At 40.0% G+C, this 24,647-nt stretch overlaps 1 protein-coding gene and 1 pseudogene across 1 annotated transcript; one reads left to right on the top strand and one right to left on the bottom strand.

The window, feature by feature from the left end:
* The first annotated feature begins 226 nt into the window (after positions 1-226).
* On the top strand, positions 227-6,167 carry LOC117021172 (regulator of nonsense transcripts 3A-like). The gene is made up of 6 exons (XM_033104013.1): positions 227-445; positions 1,474-1,580; positions 3,107-3,225; positions 5,157-5,255; positions 5,372-5,482; positions 6,097-6,167. Exons 1-6 carry the CDS (start codon positions 227-229, stop codon positions 6,165-6,167), a joined length of 726 nt encoding a protein of 241 aa, XP_032959904.1.
* A 3,074-nt stretch (positions 6,168-9,241) lies between these two features.
* LOC117021248 (histone-lysine N-methyltransferase SETMAR-like) lies at positions 9,242-10,235 on the bottom strand (annotated as a pseudogene).
* Positions 10,236-24,647: the final 14,412 nt, after the last annotated feature.

Here is a 24,647-nt window from a genome sequence, read left to right as displayed (position 1 = left end):
GTAGCGCAGGCAACCTCGCGAGGAGGAAGGATGGTGCTGAGCGAGGTCGGGGCTGGGCGGTACTTGCAAACCTCAGTTCAGAAAGGTGGGGCGGGGCGGGGTGAGGACCTGGCAACGCGGACACACCTCGCCTAAGGAGGAGGGTCCTCAGCAAAGTGGAGAGTGGCGAGGACGCGGTGGTGCAGACAAACATCACGAAAAAAGGATGGTCCTGAACTGGGCAGGGATGGGGCGAGGAAAGAGGCGGGGTGGGCGGAGGGGCGAGCGGGACAGGGCGGAGGAGTGGGGTGGCGGCGGAGGGGAGGGGCTGAGAATGGTGAGCTGCTGGTGGGGCCAAAGGAGGGCGTCCGCTTCAGCACCGCGGACAGCGGCCGGGCAGCGGGGCCGCGAGCTCCTGGTTCCAGCAGATACTGGATTTTCCGCGCCCTCCGACGCGGTTTTTCTGGTTTGGGGAGAAAGAAATGTCTTTTCAACCTGTACAGGTATCCCGTTGGGGCTAAGAAGCTGGGCTCACCAGCGCTGGGCAGTAGCTGTCCATACTGCCCAGGAGAGGACAGGAGGTATTATTTTTCACTGGGGCACAGATACTAAGCGTCATGCCAAGAGTTGTCGGGTAGTAATGACATGATTGCATGAAAAAGAACTATTAGGCTCAGCCTTTTCTGACCTCACTGATGTCTTTTCAATTTTTCAACCCCCATTACTCTTTTGACAGCCATGTTTTCTATGTACTCGTATGTATTTCTTTTTCATTATTATTTTTTATTTTTCACCTGTGGTACATTTATACAATGGAGTATTACTCGGCTATAAAGAAGAATGAAATCTTACCATTTGCAATGATATGGATGGACCTAAAGGACATAATGCTAAGTGAAATAAGTCAATCGGAGAAAGACAAATACCATTTGATCTCTGTTACATGTGGAATCTAAAGAACTGAATAAATGAGCAAAGTAAACAGAAATACAATGTTTCCACAAAAATAAGACCTCACCGGAAAATAAGCCCTAGCATTTTTCAGGATGACATCCCCTGAACATAAGCCCTAATGCACCTTTTGGAGCAAAAATTAATATAAGACCTGGTCTTATTTTCGGGGAAACATGGTAGTATCAGAGATATAGAGGAAAAACTGATGGTTGCTAGATGGGAGGGGGGTTGGGATGACAGAGAAGGGGAGGGGTTTAGAAAGCACAAATTGGTAACTACAATATAGTCACAGGGATATGAAAGACAGTTTGGGGGATATAATCAATAATGTTGTAAAGATTTTGTAGGGTGTCAGATGGACATATGTCTTATTAGGGAGACTATTTCATATATACTTCTTAACTGTTCCTAAAATGTGTGTTTCTATAGACTCCTGGTTTAGATTTTCTCTCAGCATAAACACAGGTCACTAGGTATTGAAATAATTGAAGGTTAATACAGTAAGAGTGAAACAAAACCCAGCCAGCCTCCTTTCCCCAGGTAGTGATCCGGCACCTTCCTCCCAGCCTCACCAAGGAGCAGCTGGAAGAGCAGCTACACCCGCTGCCTGCACACGATTACTTTGAGTTCTTTACTGCAGATCTCAGGTGAGCAGCTGTTTACCAACATTAAGAAGCTGATAGGTGTTGTCGTTTGCTGGCAAATTATTACAGATAACAGAAGGCATCCCCACTTCCATCTTATTTCCCACATGTACCCAGAAATCAATGCAGATCTGTATTTCTGCAAGTTATTTCTAAGTAGGCAGATCATTAAATTCCTGTAAAATAGATTTAAAATATGCCTCTACTAGCACCACCATAATCTAAAAAGAAACACATGCCAACTAACAACATATTAGTTGCTTTATGTATTTTGGATATCAACAAACCTTATTTCACAGAGGTTTTTTAAGAAAACTGTATTGAGATATAACAAAGGAAAGTGAATAAAAAATAGGTATATAACCTCATGAATTTTCACAAATGAACACACCCATGTAATAACACCGGATAAAGAGACAGAATATTCCAGACCCTAGAAGCCCCTTGTACTCCCTTCCATCACTAACATCCAGACCCCACACCATCCCTCTCAAGTTGTATCTTTTTTTAATTCCCTTTTACAGCTTTGTAGTTAGATGACTCTGACAAAACTTCTTACTTCCAAATCCCTCTTCATTAACAGAAAGAGCCAACCTCAGGTTAGACCTTCAACAGGTGATAGATAGTTCATCAGTGATTTAGTGATTTTCACTATGTTTGGATTATTCTCTTTATTATCATTGTTATTCTTTTTATCTTCAATATCATGAGTTCTCATTTATGGTAGCCATATAAACTTTCCTTCTGAATAAAGACATTTAAGTAAAAGGTGTCAGTCCATTCAACTAAAAACACCACTAACAGATAAATATAGATATGGTTTTAAAAAACATGAAGATGATTTTCAAATGACTAAAGTTTAGGAAAATTGGTACAGTTAAAGGAGGACAGATGCTGGACTCACAGAGTGACTCAGATTGGTCCTAGTCCCACCTTTTAACTATCTGCACTCTCTACAAGTACCTAATTTCTCTGAGCCTCAGTGTTCTCATCTGTGAAATGGGGTTGAAAGTTACTGCCAGTGAGGGAAACTGTTAGCTCTGAGATAGCAGACAAAAGTCTTAGGTCTTCTATAACATGTGCTATAGTAAATCATCTTAAAAACCTAAAAGTGTTCTTTAAATCAGTAAAGACTGTTTTACAGTATAACATTTCTTCTATGAATGAATGAATCGCAGCTAGGTTGTATTGCAGCCATCATGCATGATTAGGTATGACCTTTGAATAACCTTGCCTTTGGTTTTCAACCTCTGAGGACCAGTATTGTAACCCTTATTTGTACAGTAGAGAAAGTGACCTAAATTGTCTCTCCCAAATCATTAAAGAGATCTCAATTAATGTTTTGTTTGTTTGTTTTGGGGGGTTTTGCTCAAGAATATCCAGATTGTTGTGATGTGTGGAGAGGTGATTCTTTGGCATAAAGATTTTATCTGAAGCAGTTTGTTATATCCAGACAAGGGAAAAAATAGCAAAATTAAAGAAGTCTTATATTTGTCACTAATCATTTTCACTGTTATCTGTTATTACAGTCTTTATCCTCATCTCTATTCAAGAGCATACATTAATTTTAGAAATCTTGAAGACATCTTTCTTTTTAGAGATAATTTTGATGAATATATCTTCATTGACAATAAAGTTTGGGTCATTGGCCTTTTAAACTCCTTGTGATAATCTCTAAGTACATTAAGTTTTGCTGGAATGCTTGTGAGTTTTAATTAAGAAGTTTAATTAAGAAGTTCTCAGATACTAATCTAAAATTATTTTATAAATTTTGACTGTTACTGTGATTGTGTGCTTACATTAAAAAATTAAAATTACATATAATATATATAATTCTTTGTAATAGTGACAACCTATTTATATATTGTCATCAGAGAGTGAAGTTTTTCATTTAAATGAGTTTTCTGGATAAGTGAACTTTATTTTTTTATTTCCCAAAACTAAATTATTTTAGCCATGCTTTAAAGAAATTTTCTAAAATATACTATTCACTTATATTAATGCCTTCCTAAACAGAGTATGCTTCATAATTATACAATTTCTGGATGACATCATGGGGGAAGACATTGTAGTAATAAACATCAGTTTTGATCCTGTAAATAGCATTGTCTGTGAGACAACGTAATTAACATCTACACTACATGGTTCCAATTCTCTTTTTAGGTTCTGCTTTGATTTTTTTTTTTCTTTTCCACCTATCCTGTGAGACTGTCAGCTGGTGTTCTCGCTGCTATCAAGTCTGTACACTTTTAATAGCATATTATTTTCTATAAACCCCTCTCAAACCAAACTTTTTCCACTCTACCCCAACCACACTACTGATGTATTTCCTTCCCCTCCACTGAGGGGTCACAGACTAGAAAAGATGGTTAAAGAGTGACTCGGCTGAGGCCAAAAGATTTTTCCTGTGACTAAAAGCAAGTTTAATGCTTGAATTATTTGACATTTGTGTGGAATGTTCACTTTTTCTGTAATTCATTTGAGTGCCTGTTTTCTTTTTTAAAAAAATCGTGGTAAAATACATATAACATGAATTTATCATCTTATTCCCTTTTAGATGTACAGGTCAGTAGTGTTAAGTATATTCATATTGTTGTGCAACCAATCTACAGAACTCTTTTCTTCTTATAAAACTGAAACTCTGCACTTGCTACAGAAATAGTCCTCATTTCTCCCTCTCCCCAGCCCCTGGAAATCACTCTTCTACCTTGTTTCTATGCACTTGACTACTCTAGATACCCCACAAAAGTGGAATCATACGGTACTTGTCTTTTGTGTGCCTGGCTTATTTCACTTAGCATAATGTCCACTAGGTTCACCTCAATGTTGTAGCGTGTGTCTCCCAGAAAAATGAGAGATACAAAATCATAGTCACCTGGTCCTTCCTGACAGGACAAAAAGTGAGTGCTCAGTGAGTTTAGAGTCAAGGTACAGTGTTCTGACAGATGATTAAGCATATAGCAGATTATCTTAGTGATCATTTCTGTGTTTATGTTTTCCCCCACATAAAAACAAAATGAGTTTCTAATGACTTTCATTTTAAAATTTTCTATGTAAAGCAAATATTACCTGAATGTTATATACACTCTGAAGCCCACTCTTTAAGCCAAGTGTCACTTCTAAGTAAAGTTGTTTCCTTGAACTCATATAACAGATTCATAATTGAATTAACCTTTTAAAACTTATAATTTTTCAATGTGATTAAGAAATCTATATAAAGATATATCATGATAAACTCTTTGTTTGAGACAGATCTGATTTATTGAGGTATAAATTGTATATGGTCAAGTCACCATTTTAGCATGTTCAGTTTGGTGAATTTTGACTGTATTCAGTCATGTAACCACCACTACAACAGGAATTATGTTGTTTAATACATAATGGCTTCTCCTTTATTTAAATCTTGATTTTGACATGCTAAGTTTGCAGTGGCTTGAAAGTATAATTAAATTATAGTTTAAACAGTAACACTATCATTGTTATGCTCAATCCTTAAATTAGCTATTAATAGATTTTTTTTCCCCAAAATAAATATAGTAGAATTTCAACACGGTTTTTGGAATTTGTTTCCTATTATAGGCCTAGAATACCTGGAACTGGTAGAGTTGGCTCCATTCCAGAAGATAGCCAAAAGGAAGCTAAAGAAAAAAGATGCCAAAACAGGAAGCATTGAAGATGGTGAGTCCTTTCTCAAAGGCTGGATTATGGAACCACTGAATTAAATATACTGATCAATTATGAGTTCTCTCCCATATATGGGGAAGAATGTATGTATTTTCTTTATAAATTTACAGATGTAGAATATAAGAAGTTTTTAGAAACTTACTGTGTGGAGGAAGAGAAAACTAGTGCCAATCCCGAAACTCTTCTGGGAGACATAGAGGCAAAGACAAGAGAACTTATTGGTGTGTTTTGCTCATTTCTTCTCTTTACTATATTAAGATATGTATTTATAGAGTACGTATTTATTTCCTCTTTTCATGATTATCATATAAAATTGACACTTCTGACAGGCGTGGTAGAAATGTAGACTATTTCTAAGTTTTGAGGAAAGGATGGCAAGATGGCGGCTTGGGAAAACATTCTGAGCGTCTGTTGATGGAGCTCACCTGAGTTATCAGTGAATTCGTTTGTTTCCAAGCTGTGGTGAATGAACAGTAGAGAAGATATTTGAGTGCTCTGTGCCTGGCTGCATCGGGAAGGAGCATTATGTCTCAAAGTTGAAGTCCGTCATCTTTGCAAAGAGCAGTTACAGAAATCAGATGCTGGGCTTAGGTAGAAAGTCACCTTGCAGCTGCTATTCAAAAAAAAGTAACAAGCCTCCCGAGCAGGCCAAGCAAACAAGTGGATAAACCCAGCCAGATCATAGAACCTGGTTTGAAACAGGCCTTCACCTGCAAGTGGTGTATTTTAGAAATGGTTATCTCCTAGGAGCAGTCCCCCAAAAGTCAAGAGTAGACATGAGACACCTTTTTCTGTCATCGGACACTTTGATTGTAGCTCCCAAACATACCTGTAGTGTCTCCTTTCCTGTCTGACTCCACTGGGTGCCAGGCCGGCCCCCAAGGCCCCGGCTATGCTCACCCATGACGAATTGTAGAATAGACATCACACTGTTCATAATTTATCTTCTTATTTGTCCATCTCCCTCTACATAAACTCTCTTCTCATTTTGTCTCCCCACTCCCCATCAGAACTATATTTTTGTCTTTGTAGTCCCAGCACATAGTACATTGCTTGGACAAGTTTAGGTATTTAGTAAATGTTTGTTGAGTAAATTAATAAGAAAGGTCAACATTATTGAAATATTCTTCATTTGTCTAATAACGAAGTTTTTCTTTTATAATAGTGGATTTAACATGTTGGTCAAAGGACTTTTAATCACTAAAGTAAATACTTATTAAGATGCTCTTAGGATACATTTGCTCATTTTCATTCATCTCATGTTGACTGGGTACCGACTCTGATCCTGGGCCTGGGGACAGAACATGAATAGGATGCACGAGGCCTCTGCCCTCCGGTACCTGACTTTTTAGTGGGGCTGCCTGTGGTAAACCCACGCAGAAATCATCGAGCTTCAAGCCAGAGCATTTCCATATGTGGTAAGTGCCACAAAGGTCATGAAATGGATGATGGGATAGCGAGTAAGGCCCATATTTGAGCTGAGACCAGCTGTGCTAAGGTTAGAAGTAGAGGGAACTTCCAGAGGCAGGGGCTAGAAGCTGGCGCTTTGGGCCTGTAGGAGCAGGATATGTGCTTGTATGGTTAACACACGGTGGACAAGGAGCAGTGTGGCTGGAGAGGCAGGTGGACACACCAGGTGGGGCTGGTAGGTAAGAAGTTTGGATTTTATTTGTGGGACACCGAGAAACCATTGAAAGAGTGACAAGTTTTGATTTATTTTCCCTGTCATTCCAATTGATCCATACATGATGGCTTATGGATGCCAAGAAGAAAACCTGGGCCTCTGGTTAGGGAAGGCTGCTTGAATGAGGCCGCAGAATCAACATGTATTTTGGAGGGAGAACTGACAGGACTGAATGATGGATTGGATGTGGGAGGTAAGGACACAGAAAGAATCAAGGCCTCCAGGAGTTTGACTTGAGGAGATCGGTGGGTGATGGCATCGTTACTGTCATGGGGAAGCCATACAGTATTCACCCCTATGACTGAATTCTCATTTCTGTGTCGGTCTTTTTTATTTTTTTTTTAATTTTTTTTTTTAATTTTATTTTTTAATTTATTGGGGTGGCAATTGTTAGTAAAATTACATAGATTTCAGGTGTGCAATTCTGTATCACATCATCCATAAATCACACTGTGTGTTCACCACCCAGAGTCAGCTGTGTCGGTCTTTTTAACTCCGATGAAAAAAGATATAATCATCTATGCTTTAAGCAGATTTGCTTTCTATTCTATTCTTATCTTTAAAATGAAGGACATGTCAGAGTTTAAAGTAGAGAATTAAGTAGGTATTTGATCTGTGTTAATAGATTAATAATGAAAAAGAAAATTGAAGGAAAGTTTCTTTTCAGAATAATATTCAGAGTCAAGAGGGGTTTGTTTTTTTAAAAACAAATTATCTTACTTAAATCCACCAGATAATTGCATCAACCTAGTCTCAGCTACAGGCAAGATCTAATGGTAATAACTGTTGTATGAAAACTCAGTTTAAATCTTTTTTTAAATTTATTTTGTCACTTCAGTTAAATTTAGAAAAATGCTGTGTGTCTTCTCTGTGTGAGTTTCTGTTGGGCTGCACTTTGGTGGAAAGCTAACAGCTTCTTACAAATGGTTATCTCTGTCTTCTTTGAATCAAGAACATGTTTATCCTGTAAAGTTCTAAATTTCTCCCAGAATTCTTCATTGTTACACATCTAAAAGAAAAATAACTATGTAAGTAACCTTGAATCAAAAAAGGGATAAAAGAGATCTTGGTCAATTTAAACACAAGTAGTCTACCCCATAAAAGGAATGGCATTTTTCAATGATAATAGCATTTTTAGTAGAATAATTTTAAATTATCAAGGTAGAAAAATCAATGTGCCAAATTGAGAGCATTGTGTGCACATATTATTAATATATACAATATATCTACATATGATTACCTCTGTTACACGCCTATGTCACTAGGACCATATTTTTCCGAACAACAAAAAAAATGAAACAATTGATTTCATAGAGGATTCTTGTTCCACTTTGGGGTGTGAGGGCCACTGTAGGAGATGCTGTTTGGATACCAAACTGCTGGCATTCCTATGATATCCTAACAGATGACAGAAAGCATGATATTTGGAGTCAGGCCTTGCTATGCACTGAATTGCATTCCCTCATTCACACATTGAATTCACACATTGAAGCCCTAACACCCCAGTGTGGCTGTATTCGGAGTAAAGAAGTGATTAAAGATATGAGGTCAGAAGGATGAGGCTCTGATCCAGTAGGATTAGTGTCCTTACAAAGGAAGACACCAGAGAGTTCATTCGCTTGACCACATGAGGACACTGCTAGAAGGCAGCTGTCTGCAAGCCAGGAAGGGCCTCATCAAGAACAAAATAGGCCAGCACTTCCATCTTAGACTTACAGCCTCTAGACTGTGAGAAAATAAATGTCTGTCGTGTAAATCACCCGGTCTGTGGTATTTTGTTATGGCAGCCTGAGCTGACTAAGTCAGGCCTGACCCGGGAGGGAGACCTAAGGACTGAGAGGAAACAAAATGTCAGGAAGGAGCCCAGTTGATGGCCTGTAGCAATGGGCCCTCTCTCCTGGACCTTTAACCTCTTCTTCTCTTGGATCATTGCTGTCATCATTCAATCAAGATTTTGTAGTTCCTATGTTATAAAGAAAATTCCTCAGGCAAAACTGCTATATCTAGTATCAAAACATAAAATGGAAATATCCATACACCCAGCATTTGAATTCCTAACACTACATCCTATAGCGAGACCTGCACAAGTACAAAAAATAAACACACCAAACTGTTACTATGTCCTGCTATAACAGGGAAATGGACACAACCCAATGTTCATCGGGGGGATGGCTGCGTGATAGTTCCAGGAATACTGACACTGAAATGCCCACAATGTATTAGGTTGGTGCAAAAGTAATTGTGGTTTTGGACTGAGAATTTTAAATCATTATAACTAGGCTCAAACACATCTTTATTAATCAATGTAGGAACTACTACAATCAACCCATTTTTGCCAACGAGAAATAAGTTTGTTAATTCCTGTAGCGTAAAAATTCGTGCTTCAGGATTCGATGAACTCTTGGAAAGCATTTTCTGCCTCCTCCTGGTTGTGGAATTGTTTTCCCTGCAAAAAGTTGTCGAGATGCTTGAAGAAGTGGCAGTTGGTTGGCGAGAAGTCAGGTGAATATGGCGGATGAGGCAAAACTTCGTAGCCCAATCCGTTCAACTTTTGAAGCGTTGATTGTGTGACGTGTAGCTGGGCGTTGTTATAGAGAAGAATTGGGCCCTTTCTGTTGACCAATGCCGGCCGCAGGCATTGCAGTTTTTGGTGCATCTCATCGATTTGCTGAGCATACTTCTCAGATGTAATGGTTTCGCCAGGATTCAGAAAGCTGTAGTGGATCAGACCGGCAGCAGACCACCAAACAGTGAGCATGACCTTTTTTGGTGAAAGTTTGGCTTTGGGAGCTTCTTCTATGTCCAACCACTGAGCTGGTCGTCTCCGGTTGTCGCATGAAATCCACTTTTCATCACACGTCACAATCCGATCGACAAATGGCTTGTTATTGTTGCATAGAATAAGAGAAGATGACACTTTAAAACGATGATTTCTTTTATTTTCAATCAGCTCACGAGGCACCCACCTATTGAGCTTTTTCACCTTTCTAGTTTGCTTCAAATACCCAATGACCATACAATGGTTGGCGTTGAGTTCTTTGGCAACTTCTCGTGTAGTCATAGGAGGATCAGCTCCAATGATTGCTCTCAGTTGGTCGTTGTCAACTTCTGATGGCCAGCCACTATGCTCCTCATCTTCAAGGCTCTCGTCTCCGCACTGTACGTTCATTAGCAGTTCCTGGGCCAAATGCATTGTTGATGTTGTGAGTTGTCTCCGCTGCTCTATGACCCATTTTGAACTCGAATAAGAAAATCGCTCAAATTTGCTTTTTGTCTAACATAATTTCCATAGTCCAAAATAAATATAAAATAAGCAGCAAGCAATAAGGCATTAGCAAGAAAATATAAAGCGAGCAAAATTCGCATTAAAATGATGTATAACATAAACACATTTATTTAAGAATGTATCCCAATATCAAGCAGCAAATTTCAACAATGCAAAAACCGCAATTACGTTTCCACCACCCTAATAGTAAAAAGTTAGAAGGGCAGAAAATGCTTTAAATAGTTTATAGACACATAGGATGTTTGTGTATGTGTAGAAAATGTCTGGAAAGATGTGCACCAATTACTAAGAGTTTACAGTGGCTAATCACAAAGATTACTTTGTGGAAATAGAGTTTTACAGTTTGTTGCACATTTTTAAACTTATTTTTTTTTAAACATTCTTAGCCCTACATACTCCTCTAGCTATTGCACCTTCTCTGTACTTCCCTTCTGTGATTCTTGAAGCAGATTTTTCGCACAGCCTCCTTCACTGCCCCTCCCCCGTCCAATGAGACCACCCTTCAGAGTCTCCCTGGGCTTCATGCCCATGTGGACCTCTGGCCCCTCAACAGCACCCAACACGGACAGTTTCACTCACTCTCTCCCCCGCCCCAGTGCTTTTATATTAGGTTGGTGCAAAAGTAATTGCAGTTTTGGCAATTTTCTTTTAACCTTTTAAACCGCAATTACTTTTGCATCAACCTAATACATTCCCTTGACTTTAAATATCTCCCTGTGTCCCAAATTAGCGCCAATGTATCTTTTGACTTCTGAATCTGATGCCTACCTGTCCGTTCAACCACTGTTACCTGTATATCTCACAGGCAGCTCAAGTCCTGAACCCTTGTTGTGTTGCACACTAACGCCACCAGCTCCTGCCCACAGGAGCACAGGCACATCTCCTCACTGCCATTGTCCTCCACTGTCCACCTGCACACCTCTTCCCATCCCTCTGCTCCCTGTACCCAGTGCTGCCTTCTTCAACCAGATAATGTTGATGTTTACCACAGTCTAAAAGCCCCATGTGACCCATCCTCCTGGAGTCTCCAGCCACCTTCACACTTTCTGACCCTCCGTCTGTGCTCTGGCCACATCACCATTCAGATCTGGGAAAGCTCCCTTCTTACACACACAAGTCACAGCCTGTGCCTCTGCAGAGAGCACCTTGGTTCTTGGGTTTACAAGTCACTTCCTCAGAGAGGCCTTCCTTTGTTCCCAGTTTAAATGGAGCACCCCATAGCAGTTGTACTTATTTATTTTTATAAACTTTGGATTTATCTCCCTTATTTATTTTTATGGAGACTTTGGATTTATCTCCCTTGCCCATCCCCTGGACAGTAAGTCCATGAAGCCAAAGACTAGATTGTGTACTACTGTAAATATTTGTTGGAACTATATTTACAGCAATTGGTGTAACTCAGTAAAAATTTGTTGGAACTCAGCAATCGGTTGAACTCAGTAAATATTTGTTGAACTCAGTAAATCTTTGTTGAATGAATGCTAGAATGACTGAAAAGATACAGTACCTAATGCTGTAATTTACTCCTTATTTTTTTATTAAATTTGTTGGGGTGGCGTTGGTTAATAAAATTATATAGTGTACAATTCTACAATACATCATCTATATATTGCATTGTGTGTTCAACACCCAAAGTCAAATCTTCCATCACCATGGATTTGACCTCCTTTAACTCTTTTACCTCCTCCCCTCCCCCTTACCCAACTAAACTATTGTCCGTGTCTTGTGTTTTTGCTTGTTTGTCTTGTTCGTTTGTTGCTTTCAGTTTTATATCCCACATATGAGTGAAATCATATGGTTCTTGACTTTTTCTGTCTGACTTATTTTGCTTAGCATGATAACCTCAGGATTCATCATTGTTGTTGCAAATGGCACTATTTCATCTTTTCTTATGGCAGAATAATATTCCATTGTGTATATATACCACATCTTCTTTATGCAATCATCTATCAAAGGACACTTCGGTTGTTTCTATGTCTTGGACACCACAAATAATGCTGCAGTGTACACAGGCATAACTATGTCTTTATGGATAAATGTTTTCAGATTTTTGGAGTAGATACCCAGAAGAGGGTTTGCTGGGCCATGGAGTAATTCTATTCTTAATTTTTTGAGGAACCTCCATACTGTTTTCCATAGGAGCTGTACCATTTTACATTCCCACTAGCAGTGCATGAGCGTTCTTTTTTCTCCACAGCCTCTCCAACACTTGTTACTATTTGTCTTGTTGATAATAGCCATTCTAATGGGTATGAGCTGGTATCTCATTGTGGTTTTTGATTTGCATTTCCCTAATAGCTGTTGAAGTTGCATCTTTTCATATATCTGTTGGCTGTTTATATGTCTTCTTGGGAGAAGTGTCTGTTCAGGTCCTCTGCCCGTTTTTTAATTGGATTTTTTGTTGTTGTTGTTGAGTTGTATAAGTTCTCTATATATTTTGGATATTAGCACCTTATTGGCTGTGTTGTTTGCAAATATTTTCTCCCTTTCAGTTGGTTGACTCTTTGTTTTGTTGATGGTTTCTTTTGCTGTGCAGAAGCTTTTTAGTTTGATATAGTCCCGTTAATTTATTTTAGCTTTTACTTCCCTTGCCTTTGAGGTCAAATTCAAAAATCCTCTCTAAGACCAAGGTCCATAAGTTTAGTACCTATGTTTTCTTCTACGGAATTTTTGGTTTTAGGTCTTTATATTTAGGTCTTTGATCCATTTTGAGTTCATTTTGGTATATGGTGACAGAGAGCAGTCTAGTTTCATTCGTTTGCACATGACTTTCCAATTTTCCCGGCACCATTTATTGAAGAGGCTTGCTTTTCTCCAATGTATATTTTTGGTTTCTTTGTCAAAAATTATTTGCCCAATATATGTGAGTTTATTTCTGCGTTCTCAATTCTGTTCCATTGCTCTGCATGTCTATTTTCCTGCTACTGCCATGCTGTTACGATCATTGTCACTTTGTATACATTGAAATCAAGGAGTGTGATGCTTCTGGCCTTGTTCTTTTTTCTCAGGATTGCTTTGGCTATTCTGGGTCTTTTGTGATTCCATACAAATCTGATGATTTTTTGTTCTATGTCTTTTAAAAAATGCCATTCAGATTTTGATGCAGATTGCATTAAATCTGTATATTCCTTTGGGTAATATGGCCATTTTAACTATGTTGATATCTTTAAGCCAATATTTATCTTATAAGTAACAAACTGTTTTATGACTAGAATTTCTGACTAACTGAATATTTTTAGTTATGTACTTTGGTCTAGATGCCACCTAAACTTCATAATGAAATATCTTTAAAAATACTCAAGCTTTTAGGGAAAATACTGACAGGAAATATACCAAAACTTAATAGCAATTGAACGTAGGATTGAGATGATTTTTAGTTCTAATTTTTAAACAATAATTATGTACAAAAAATAGGTTTTCATTACTACTCTTTCCAAACGGATTCAAAACTTATTATTACCAAATATGCACAAGTGCCTTAAACAATAATCTAAAATGAGGAATTTGAAAACTAATTTTTCCCCAGAGATCTCTGTTAATCTGCTGCCAAGTTTCCCACCGAACACTGGCAAAATCTGCATTTAGGAGTTCCTATGCAATTTCTTTTTCTGTTTTGGTATTTGCTTAAGTTCAAGTATGAGTAGAAACTATATTAGTACTATTTTTAACACTTTCTTTTATGTGTGCCTTTTTTAAAAATGTCATTTACCTTGAAATGCAGCATAATGGATTTCCCCTTACTGTAATTGCTTTGCCTGTGACCCTCATCGACCTTATGTTTTACAAACAACCACTGTATTGTTCTCTCTACTTGTGCTACATTTTCCTCTCAAGGGGTAATTTAACCACAGGTCATAAGTAAAAAATGGTTTCTTACATTATTTTTAAATTATTTTTATTTTAATTATTTTTGCCCCAATCCAATGTTTGTCATCATATGAAGTTAAGATTTTCTAAATGACTCCCTCTCTATTTCAAATTCTGTGCAATATTTACAAGTAAAAAAATGTTTTAAGGCCTTACCTTTTGGAATCTTTTGCAAGTGTCTGATAGCTGCCCAATGCCATCCAAATCAAGAAAAGATCTGTAGGATTATGTTGTCAGGCATGCGAACTAACAAGTCAGGTTTTCCCTGACAGAAATTCAAAGAATAATCCAGTACTTCTTTCCCAAACACTTTCTGCATCTGCTCTAAACATCAGCGAGCGAGAGAGAGAGATGGGAGACAGAAACAGCTTAGGTTATGACAGGCCAACTCAATGCCATCCACTCTCAAAAAGTCACCTATGCTTTTTCACAAATAATACACCTCTCTTTATAATACATCCATATTTCCACTGGAAAGGGTCATATCATTAAGAAATCCTAGCTTACTTAAGTTGAAATAATAGAATCTCATATTTATGAAGTTCCTTACATTTTTCCTGACGACAGCTCTTTGAAGAGACAGTTATTGTTACCTTTGCACATTTATCCATTCATCAAATTTTCACTGAATGCGTCTGTGTGGCAGGTACTTTTCCAAGGATCAAGCGTACAGTGTGAGCAAAGCAGACCCTTCCCTAACTTCACAGGGTCACACCCTTCCTCTCACATAAAAGGAGCGGAAACCCCCTAAAAAGTCACGGTCTTCATCAAACCCTCCGAGTCATAAATGGCATAACCAGATCCTCTGCATCAGGAATTCTTAAGCAGAAACCCATGCTGGGGGCTATTGAGACGCTGTTGTTCTTCGGGTCATCCGTGGGTTCCCTAAATTAGTACCACGATATTATGAGTGAGCATATCAAATATTTTTCTATGGAATGGTCTATATTAGCTTTCATCAGATCCTCAAAGGAATAACTTTTAAAAAGTTACATTTTTTATGCCTTAGGTTGTCAGTAATTCAGCACTAAATTGTTTTCACAATCTTCTTGCTCCAAAATATGAAATGGAGCAATTCCATATTACAGGCAAAAACTATTGCTTGAAGTAACAGACACTTCATATTCTGTCTCCACTGAAAAGTGGGTAAGTAATCACTGTCTCCTTCTTTCTTCCAAACAGAACCTACCACTGCCTGCAGCCCACCCACCCACAGCCCACCCCCTCCCCCACCAAGCCCACATGGCTCAGGCCAGGTCTGATCAACGCAGCCCCCAGACACAAGCCAGTCTACTCCTAGCATGTGCCTGGTGGTTGTCATTGATCAAGTTGTGGATGCATGACCTCAGTGAGTCCAGAGACGGCAGGCCTAAGGGGAGTCAGCCTCCAAACAGAGCCAAAATGTGCATGCAGAATGCAGAGGTGGAACGACCCTGGGCCCCTGACTGCAGTGGGGGGGCTGCTGGACCAACTCGCCCTGAAGCCCCTATCCCCTTGTAGACTTCTGTTAGGTGAGATGGGGCCTTCCTTGCTTTGTAAGCAGTTTGAGTCGTGGTATCGACTGCTTTCAGTCAAATCTGATCTTAACTGACAGGTTTGGTTTTGTTGTAACGTATGAGAAATCTTTGACTCATAGGAAAACCACTACTTGCACTATAGTCTTGATGCTCAAAATGTGATTCCTCAGGCCAGCAGCAGCTTGCCTGTACTCGGGCACTTGTTAAAAACGCATTCTCAAGCCCCGCCTCAGAAGTACTCATATTCTAGGCCCCAGCCCTCATCCTCCAGGTTATTCTGATGCCTCAAGAGACCCCCCTTCACCATCATGCTGCCTGTAAGACCAGGAGTCCACACCAACATAGAACCACAACCTCGTTTACAAAACAGCTGCAAAGAAACACTCCAAAGTCTCAAAGTTCTAACTTAGAACTAATAGGTTGTAATGCAATAGAGCTGTGGTTCCTCTTGCAATTTTTGCTAATTAAACAAGAAATATTTAGAAAAATTCTAAGCCTATCAAGTTTTCCTGGAAACTAGCATTTCCATGTAATAGGCATTTCGATAAACCTCTTGTGCTGTTTCCAAGAGGTACATCATAGGTTCTACCTTGAGGAGTAAAAGGCAGATCTGCATGGCCACTCCTCCACACCACAGACAAACTTCCACTTGCCAAGCGCCCCCCTACACAGGACTGTCATTCACTCTAACCACACTCATCTGGGGGTGTATATCCTGCCAGGGGATGGTTAGGATACAAAGCACAAGAATGCTGATAACGGGCTCTCCATTTGGCAGAGAAGTCCACGCACATGGATGGACCATTACAGTTCACTGGGAAAAGGGCTGAAATAAGATGCGGACAGGAAATCGGGATTTTTTAATTTTATCAATCACCTTCTCCCCAAGTACAGTGACCTATTTAGGAGGAATAAACATGTGGGATCCCTTGCCCCTGACAGCAGGAGGCCAGAGCTCGACCAACGAGGCGTTCCTGCCCGTGACCCTGGCTCACTGTACAGAGGTGAGGCGATGATTCAGTGCCCTGCTGGGCAGCTGCATGCGGTGGTGGGGATAACGGCACTCCACTGGTGCCAACAGTGATCCACGGGGCCTGGTATGTGCTTTCTGCATGTACCCTCTCTCTGTTGGGTCTGAGCCTCATCTCATTCTCCAGAACCTCCTAATAACTTCCCTTCTCTTCTTCAGTCAGCCAGGATAGGTTGCTATTGTTTGAAACCAAGAACTCCAAAGAAAAACTGATAAACAGGGAGGGAGTTAGAGGCAACAGTAACAGAGGGAAATTTGGGGAAATAAGTTCCACTGCACTGAGTAAAAATCCCATCAATACCCAGGAGCGAGACTCTGGCAGACCACAGTCAATGGGATAACGGCTAATTACCTGTGGTCACCTGAAGTAAACTGTTCATTATGGGTCAGGCTTGGAGAAACGACCTTGCCACTGCTGTAGAACAGTGTAGAAAGCAAGAGGCTCATATACCAGCAGGGGCCAGGGAGCTGTGTCCTATGCAACTAGACTGAGAAACAACGGCTTGAACGGAGTGGGGAGAGGGGGGAGGAGGCGGAAGAAAAGAAAACAAAGAAAATTCATTTTAGACAGATGGAGATTTTTTTCCAATTGGTTCAAATATTGACAGATAAATACTTTTTATTAATAGAATAAGATGATGTTGGGCAATTCTATTCCAGTTTTTCATTTTTATTAATCTAATTGCTGAGAAACCTTGTTGAACTAAAAGGGAGCAGAGGAGTTTGGTTATAGTACTACATTTAATTCTTTAATTTTTTTTTAAGTTATATGCCAAATGTCCATAGTTGTCTACAATAAAAAATTACTTCTAATGGTCTACCATCTGATGGTTCTTTTAATTTTATTGAGAGCAAAGAATTAGAAACTACTTGATTTCCCCCTCCTCGTCTTCCGCCTCCCCTCCCCCACTCTGGTTCTATCTGACTTTTAAAAGGACTTGTTATTCAATCACTAGAGTCACTTAGTTTCTCATTTTCTGGGAAGTAGACATAAAAGTCTTTTTCAAGATTTACCAGCCTCTTCTGAATGACTGTTTAGCAAACATTTAAAGACCATCAGCTTGAAGGGGAACCAACCTATTAACCACATTGGGCACCCACGTGGCTCACTCAGTCTGGCTTCATCTCAACCCTCTTCTCTTCCTGAATGTAGAGCTCACAATTTAAACATTGAACTCATTTGGCCTCTTCTCTGCTCATTTAGATATTGAATTTTACAACTCAAAATACAGTATGTGTTAAGATGTTCCTGCTTCCACAAATGTGATTCACAATGTACACAGCCACTTTCTCTTAATCACTTTTTTCCTAACAGCTCCGTGAAGTAGATATCCTATTACCTTTTTAAAGAAAAAAAACCGAGGTGTCATGTAAAGGTGCCCCCTCACTTGACAGCAGATCCCCTTCCCACATGGGGAGTTTCTGTTACCACAGCACAGGTGGGTGGTGGGTAAGACTGAGGACTAATAAATATGGTCTATAACCATCATTCTTAACCTTGGCTGTTTGGAAGCATATGAGACTCTAGAAAACACCCAGGACTGTGCCTGACACCTAAAATATTTCACTGGTCTGGGGTAGGGCCCAGGAACCAGTAGTTTTTAAAGCTTTCCAGGTAATTCCAATGTGTAGCCAGGGTTGAAAACGACTGCTAGGTAACACTGTGTCCGTGGGGAAACGCTGGGTACCAAAGGATGCCCCATCCTCTCCTCATTCAGCAAATACTTCTTCTATATTCCAGGAAGAACGCATGCAGAGCTCTGCCTTTAAGGAGGGGGAGACACGCCAGTAAAAGTCAGTAACAATAGAGTGTAGGTGTCTGGGTGCCCTGCCCAGCCAGGGAGGCAGGAAAGTCTTCTGGATGAGGAAGTGCTGCAGGGGCTGTTTTATCCAGGACCTGAGGCCTTCTTTCTGTGGTGACAGCACAAAAGGTGAAGGGAAAATCGGGTATGACTTCTTCCCCACTGGAGCTCCTACCCCAGGGTGGGAGTCCACCATGAGTATTTCCAGGGTGGTTACAAACTGGCTATTTATAACTCAGATGTTTGATAGTGTCCAATCCAAAGGCTCTAACTAATTGCCAAGAAGAGGTAAGCCATAAAATCCTGCACTTTCAATATGAACTATTTTGCCTACTAGTGGTCAAAGTTCTTCTTAGTATAAGTAAACCAGAACATGAAGTAATGACAGCATCTAACATTTATTAAGTACATTCAGTGTGCCAGGCTCTCTAAGTGCCCAGAGCGCTTTCTGCTATCTTATGCCAGTAACAACCTTATGAGGTAGGTCCTACAAGTCTACCCTGTTTTACATTTGAGGAGAATAGGTCGCCCAAGTTCACCTTCACCACACACATACACACACACACACACACACACACACACACACATACACACACAGTGATGGAGGTAGGTTCAAACGTAGGTTTGCCCAAGCTCCCAATCGCTGTGCTTGTTATTCCCAGCATGAGAGGCAGCGTGTGCTTGTCAAGCCTTAAAGCTGTAATATCCATGAAAGCAGGTCCTTAGCCTAGCCAGTGTCTTACCTCAGTTGTGGTGATGACTAGGTAGTGGAAGTCCTTGCTCAGAGAGGGAGCCTGGCTTCCAAACTCATACAGAACACTGGGCAGGAGAGAAGTCATGAACTTGTCCTGCAGCTCCAGTATCCAGCAACAAGAAACAGCCTCCAAGGCCAGGTTGGTTTCTATGCTCACCACTCCTATTTTCGTCACCAAGAGCAGGCGACATTCACTCTTGGGGCAGCCTGCTTGAAGCAAAGTGCCCTCTGACTTCCCCTTCACAGGAGCAAACAAGACTGTTGGAAGAGGTTAAGCTTTGCACTTACAATACACGGGCCAGGCATGAAGGCACTCATCTGGCCAGTGTGTTTCCTGGTAGCCTTTCACTTGCACATGTGCGGGATTCCCACAATGCACCAGGCCCTGGGGAGTCAGGAGATCCTGTCAGTTCCCACCTGACTTACCCCGGCCGGCTGTGTGCAACTTAGGTTGGTCATTCAGTAGAGCCAGCTCTGCCTGGCGTTAAGAGAAAGAGCCCCACTTCCACCAGTAGTCTTCTGGGGGCTTGGCTCCCCCTCTGGCTTCCTCCTATAAGGTGGGCTCATGAATGGTCCTCAGGCCACGGTTGGTCATCCAGTTGTCTTGCTGAGGTGGAAAGTTTCTGCCTCATCCACCAGACAAGACATTGTGTTGGGTGTTTTCTGTTAATATATGCTTGATAGCCCACAGAGCATATAGAATATTTGTCTGTGGTTTTTGTCCCTCATTCCTTGTATTTGTCTTATTTTGCATTTAGTTGATTTTTTTTTTGTAGTGAAACGTTTAAATTCCTTAATTTCCTTTTGCATATGCTCTATAGCAATTTTCTTTGTGGTTACCATAAAACGAACATCCTAAAGTTATAATATCCTAATTTGAATTTACAGCAGCTTAACTTCAAAAACATACAAAAACTCTGCTCCTTTACAGCTCCATCCCCACCCCTTTATACAAAATTACATCTTTATACATTACGTGCCCCAAAACATAAAATGCATTAGTCTCCTCAATTATGTAGAAAAAAGATTTGGAGTTATATAGTCACAGTAATGCTAGTTTCACACTAATTATTTTATTTTTAAAATGTATTTTTATGAGTTTCAGGTGTAAAAAACAATGTAATAGACATTTACACCCCTCACAAAGCGATAACCACCCCCAATCTACCACCCCTCTGACATCATATATAGCTGTTACAATACCATTGTCTATATTCCCTATGCTATACTTTACATCCCATGACTATATATATATATATATATATATATATATATATATACACACACACACACACACACACCTCCAAGAGCAGTATATATATATATATTACACTTGACATTCAATACTATTCTACTTCAGCTTCAGGTGTACATACAGTGCAGTGGTCAGGCATCTACAGTCTATGAAATGATCACCCTGATAAGTCTGGTACCCATCTGGCACCCTACAGTCTTTACAACAGGGGTGTCCAAACTGCGGCCCGCGGGCCAACTGCGGCCCATGATCCATTGTTAATTGGCCCGCAGCAAATTCTAAAAATATATGTAGTTTACTTAAATAAACCAGGTGAGGCAATACGTACTTCACCTCGAGTGAGTGGCCCAGCTGTTTGTGTATTTTACCGCATATGGTCCTTGGTGAAAAACGTTGAAAAAAGTTTGGACACCCCTGCTTTACAACATTATTGATTATATTCCACATACTGTATTTTACATACCCGTGACTATATTGTAACTATTACTTTGTACTTTCTAATCCCTTCACCTTCTTCCCCATCCCCATCTCCCTCCCATCTAGCAACTGTATTTTTTTTCCTATATCTGAGTCTATGTTTTGTTTGCTCATTTATTGTTCTAGATTCCACATATAAATGAGATCATATGGTATTTGTCTTTCTCAGTCTGACTTATTTCACTTAGCATAATATTCTCTAGGTCCATCCATGTTGCAAATGGTATTTCATTCTTTTTTATGGCCGAGTAATACTCCATGGTATGTATAAATGAACGACAGTTTCTTTATCCAGTCGTCTATCGATGGGCATTTCGGTTTTTTCCACATTTTGGCTATTGTGAATAGCGCTGCAGTGAACATAGGGGTGCATATATTTTTTTCAAATTAGTGTTTTGGATTTCTTTTGATAGACACCCAGGAGTGGAACTGCTGGGTCATTAAGGTCGTCCCATTTTCAACTTTTTGAGGAACCTCCATAGTGTTTTCCATAGTGGTTGCCCCAATCTGGAATCCCACCAACAGCGCACGAGGGTTCCCTTTTCTCCACATCCTCACCAACACTTGTTTGCTGACTGATTTATTGATAGCCATTCTGACAGGAGTGAAGTGGTATCTCATTGTGGTTATTTGCATTTTTCTAATGATTAGTGACATTGAGCATTTTTTCATATATGTGTTGGCCATTTGTCTGGCCTCTTCAATGTCTCTTAAAGAGACATTTTTTAATTGGGTTTGTTTTTTTTTTGGTGTTACACTATTTTTTTTCTTTAAATGTATTAGTCTCTTAAATAGTGTGGAAAACAAAAAGTACAGTTCCAAACCACTGTTACAATATTAGCTTTTACAATTGTCCATATATTTACCTTTATTAAAGATATTTTTTCGCCATAGGGCTTCGAGGTACTGTCTACTGTACTTTCATTTCACCTGGCTGAATTCCCTTGAGCATTTTTTTAATTTATTGGGGTGACAATTGTTAGTAAAATTACATAGATTTCAGGTGTGCAATTCTGTATCACATCATCTATAAATTACATTGTGTGTTCACCACCCAGAGTCAGTTCTCCTTCCATCACCATATATTTGATCCCCCTCACCCTCATCTCCCACCCCCCAACCCCCTTACCCTCTGGTAACCACTAAATTACGTTCCTCAGATTAATTTTCAAACCCCATGGCCATCTTATGGTTGCTGATTGTTTTCTAATCCCCCCCTTGAGCATTTCTTGCAGGGCATGTCTAGTGGTCACAAACTTCTTCAGCTTTTATCTGGGAATGTCTTGATTTGCCAGATATAGGATTTTGGGTTGACAGGTTTTTTTCTTTTCTTTTAGGACTTTGAATATATCAACTCAGTATCTTCTGGCCTCTAAAGTTTCAGGTAAGAAATCTGCAAATCTTATTAAGAATTCCTTGTATATGATAACTGTTTTTTTACTGTTTTTTAAATGCTTTCAGCATTTGCTTTTTGTCTTTGGCTTTTGAAAGTTTGATTATAATATATCTCATTGTGGGTCTCTGAGTTCATCTTACTTGGAGTTTGCTGTTTCTTGAGTGTTTATATTCATGTTTTTCATCAAATTTGGAAAGTGTTCAGCCATTATTTCTTCAAATATTCTGTCCCCTTTTCTCTTCTCCATCTAGAATTCCACAATGACTATTTTTGTCTGCTTGATGGTGTCCCACAGGTCCCTTAAGCTCTGCTCACTTTCTTTTGAATGTTTTCTCTGTTCCTCATCCTTGATAATTTGCATTGATTGATTATAAATTTAACTCACCTGGAAGTCACTTCAGCGGGAGTAAGAGGGGCTTGCAACAATGGGGGAAGGTACAATAAGAATGGATGCCCACCTCTTTGCACTTCTGTGATCAAAAGCAGCAATTAGCAATCAAAGCAGAGATCCCCAATATTTGGAAGACATGGTCCTTTTTGCCCACCCTAGCTCCCACAGGTTGTGCAAGATGCTCAGATGGCTGGGGTTGAGGGAAGGGTGGCTGCTGTATGAAGAACTGAAATTAACTAAAATTAACCGTAAGTTTCTACCCAAGCCTTCTCCAGAGTTCCAAAAGCTGTATCAGATTCTGCCAATACAATTGCTATGTAGATAGGCAGATTCCTGTGCTTCCTACTCCAGAATCCTCTCCATTTCACTGCTTTTGGTTTACTGTTTTCCAATGTAGAGGCAATTTGAGTGGTTTCCAACTGGCCTTTGCCACTGTAATAGGCCTCACCCCATAGGTCAGGGAACCAATGTAGGGATACTGCCAGTTCCTGAGTACGTCTACTTACACATTCCAGAACTGGGAAGTAACCACTGGATGGTTTGGGGACCCACTGAACCCATTGTTGAGATGTACCTGAGCTGAAATTCCATTGATTATCTGACCTCCATAAGCACCTCCTTTGACTGGAGGGCTAGTGATGCTTGGGGTCTCCTGGAATCAATGCCAGTTCAGAGCCAGTATCTAGGCACTCCTAAAGGGTCTGATTATTTCCCTTTCCCAAAGCAGTCGCTCAGATAAACGGCCATAGTTCTCTTTGGGGAAGGCCATGAGAGGGATTAAGTGTTTTTTGGCCATGTACTGGGGTCCTCACTCAAGGGGACCTAGCCTCCCTTTCATTCAAGGGGCTCTGGGCCTATAAACTGGCTCAAGTGTGGGAACTGACTGCAGAGTCATGTCTGTTTTTATAACTCAAGTTATATTTTTGTTCACTTGACCTAGAACTCTTACATTTATACAAATCAAGTTAAGAATTTAGTAGTCTTCCGATTTCATTTAATCATCCCTATGGCCAAAGGCAAATATTTGGAAGAGATTTGGAAGGCTGGTGGTGTTAGAAGCAAAATGTTAATTGACGTCATGCTCAAACCAACTAAACTACTAATTGATCAGCATCAAAGGTGTTGAAACATCAGATTTTATTCCAGCAGTATTGTTAGAATTGAGGGTAGCGTCCAATCTGGGGAATGTGTAAATAAGTAGCATTCCTGAACTAAATTAACAGCAAATGAGGTCCAATTCAGTCTTACAGGTTTTTTTTTTTTTTTTCCCAGCTCATAAAATAAAAAAGCAGTTTGGCAAGAATATCCTTGGCAGGTGGAGAGAACTGTACGAGGCTTAGTGAGGGTAGGACTTTAATAGGAAAAAGGGTGAGCATTACTGGTTGGGGAAGAAAAAGCGATGAGCAAGGTGGGGTGGGAAAGTTACTTGAGTATCGTTTGCCAATGCCTTAAGTAACTGGATCTTAAGGGGTCATTTTGTATTGAGAGTGCAACATAAAATCCGTGTTGTGGAGACCTTATTTTGGTGTGTAAAGGGTGGATAAGGGTTGACACTGGAGGCCCCAGACTGAGTCTCTACTACACCAATCTGTGCACACAATGATGAGGGCCTAGACCAGTGAGGTGCTAACAACAGATGTACTGCCCAAGAAACCCAACCAGACTTGCTTAGGCCAGAGGCACCAAACCCCTCATTTCCAAGCCCAGGTGTGATAGGGAGAATGGCCCCCAAAGATGTCCAAGTCCCAACTGCCAGACCCTGTGAATATGGTAGTTTATATGACAAAGGAGACTTAAGGTTGCTAATCAGCTAACTTTAAAACAGGGAGGCCATCCTGTATTATCTGGGTGGCCCAATGTAATCACAAGGGTCCTCAAGTCAAAGAGGGAAGCAGGAGAATCAGAGAAAGAGATGTGATAGCAGAAG

This window comes from Rhinolophus ferrumequinum, chromosome 4, assembly GCF_004115265.2.
Source record: "Rhinolophus ferrumequinum isolate MPI-CBG mRhiFer1 chromosome 4, mRhiFer1_v1.p, whole genome shotgun sequence".
NCBI lineage: Eukaryota > Metazoa > Chordata > Mammalia > Chiroptera > Rhinolophidae > Rhinolophus > Rhinolophus ferrumequinum.
Note: the sequence above shows the minus strand (reverse complement) of the source record. Positions and strands in the feature narration are given on the sequence as shown.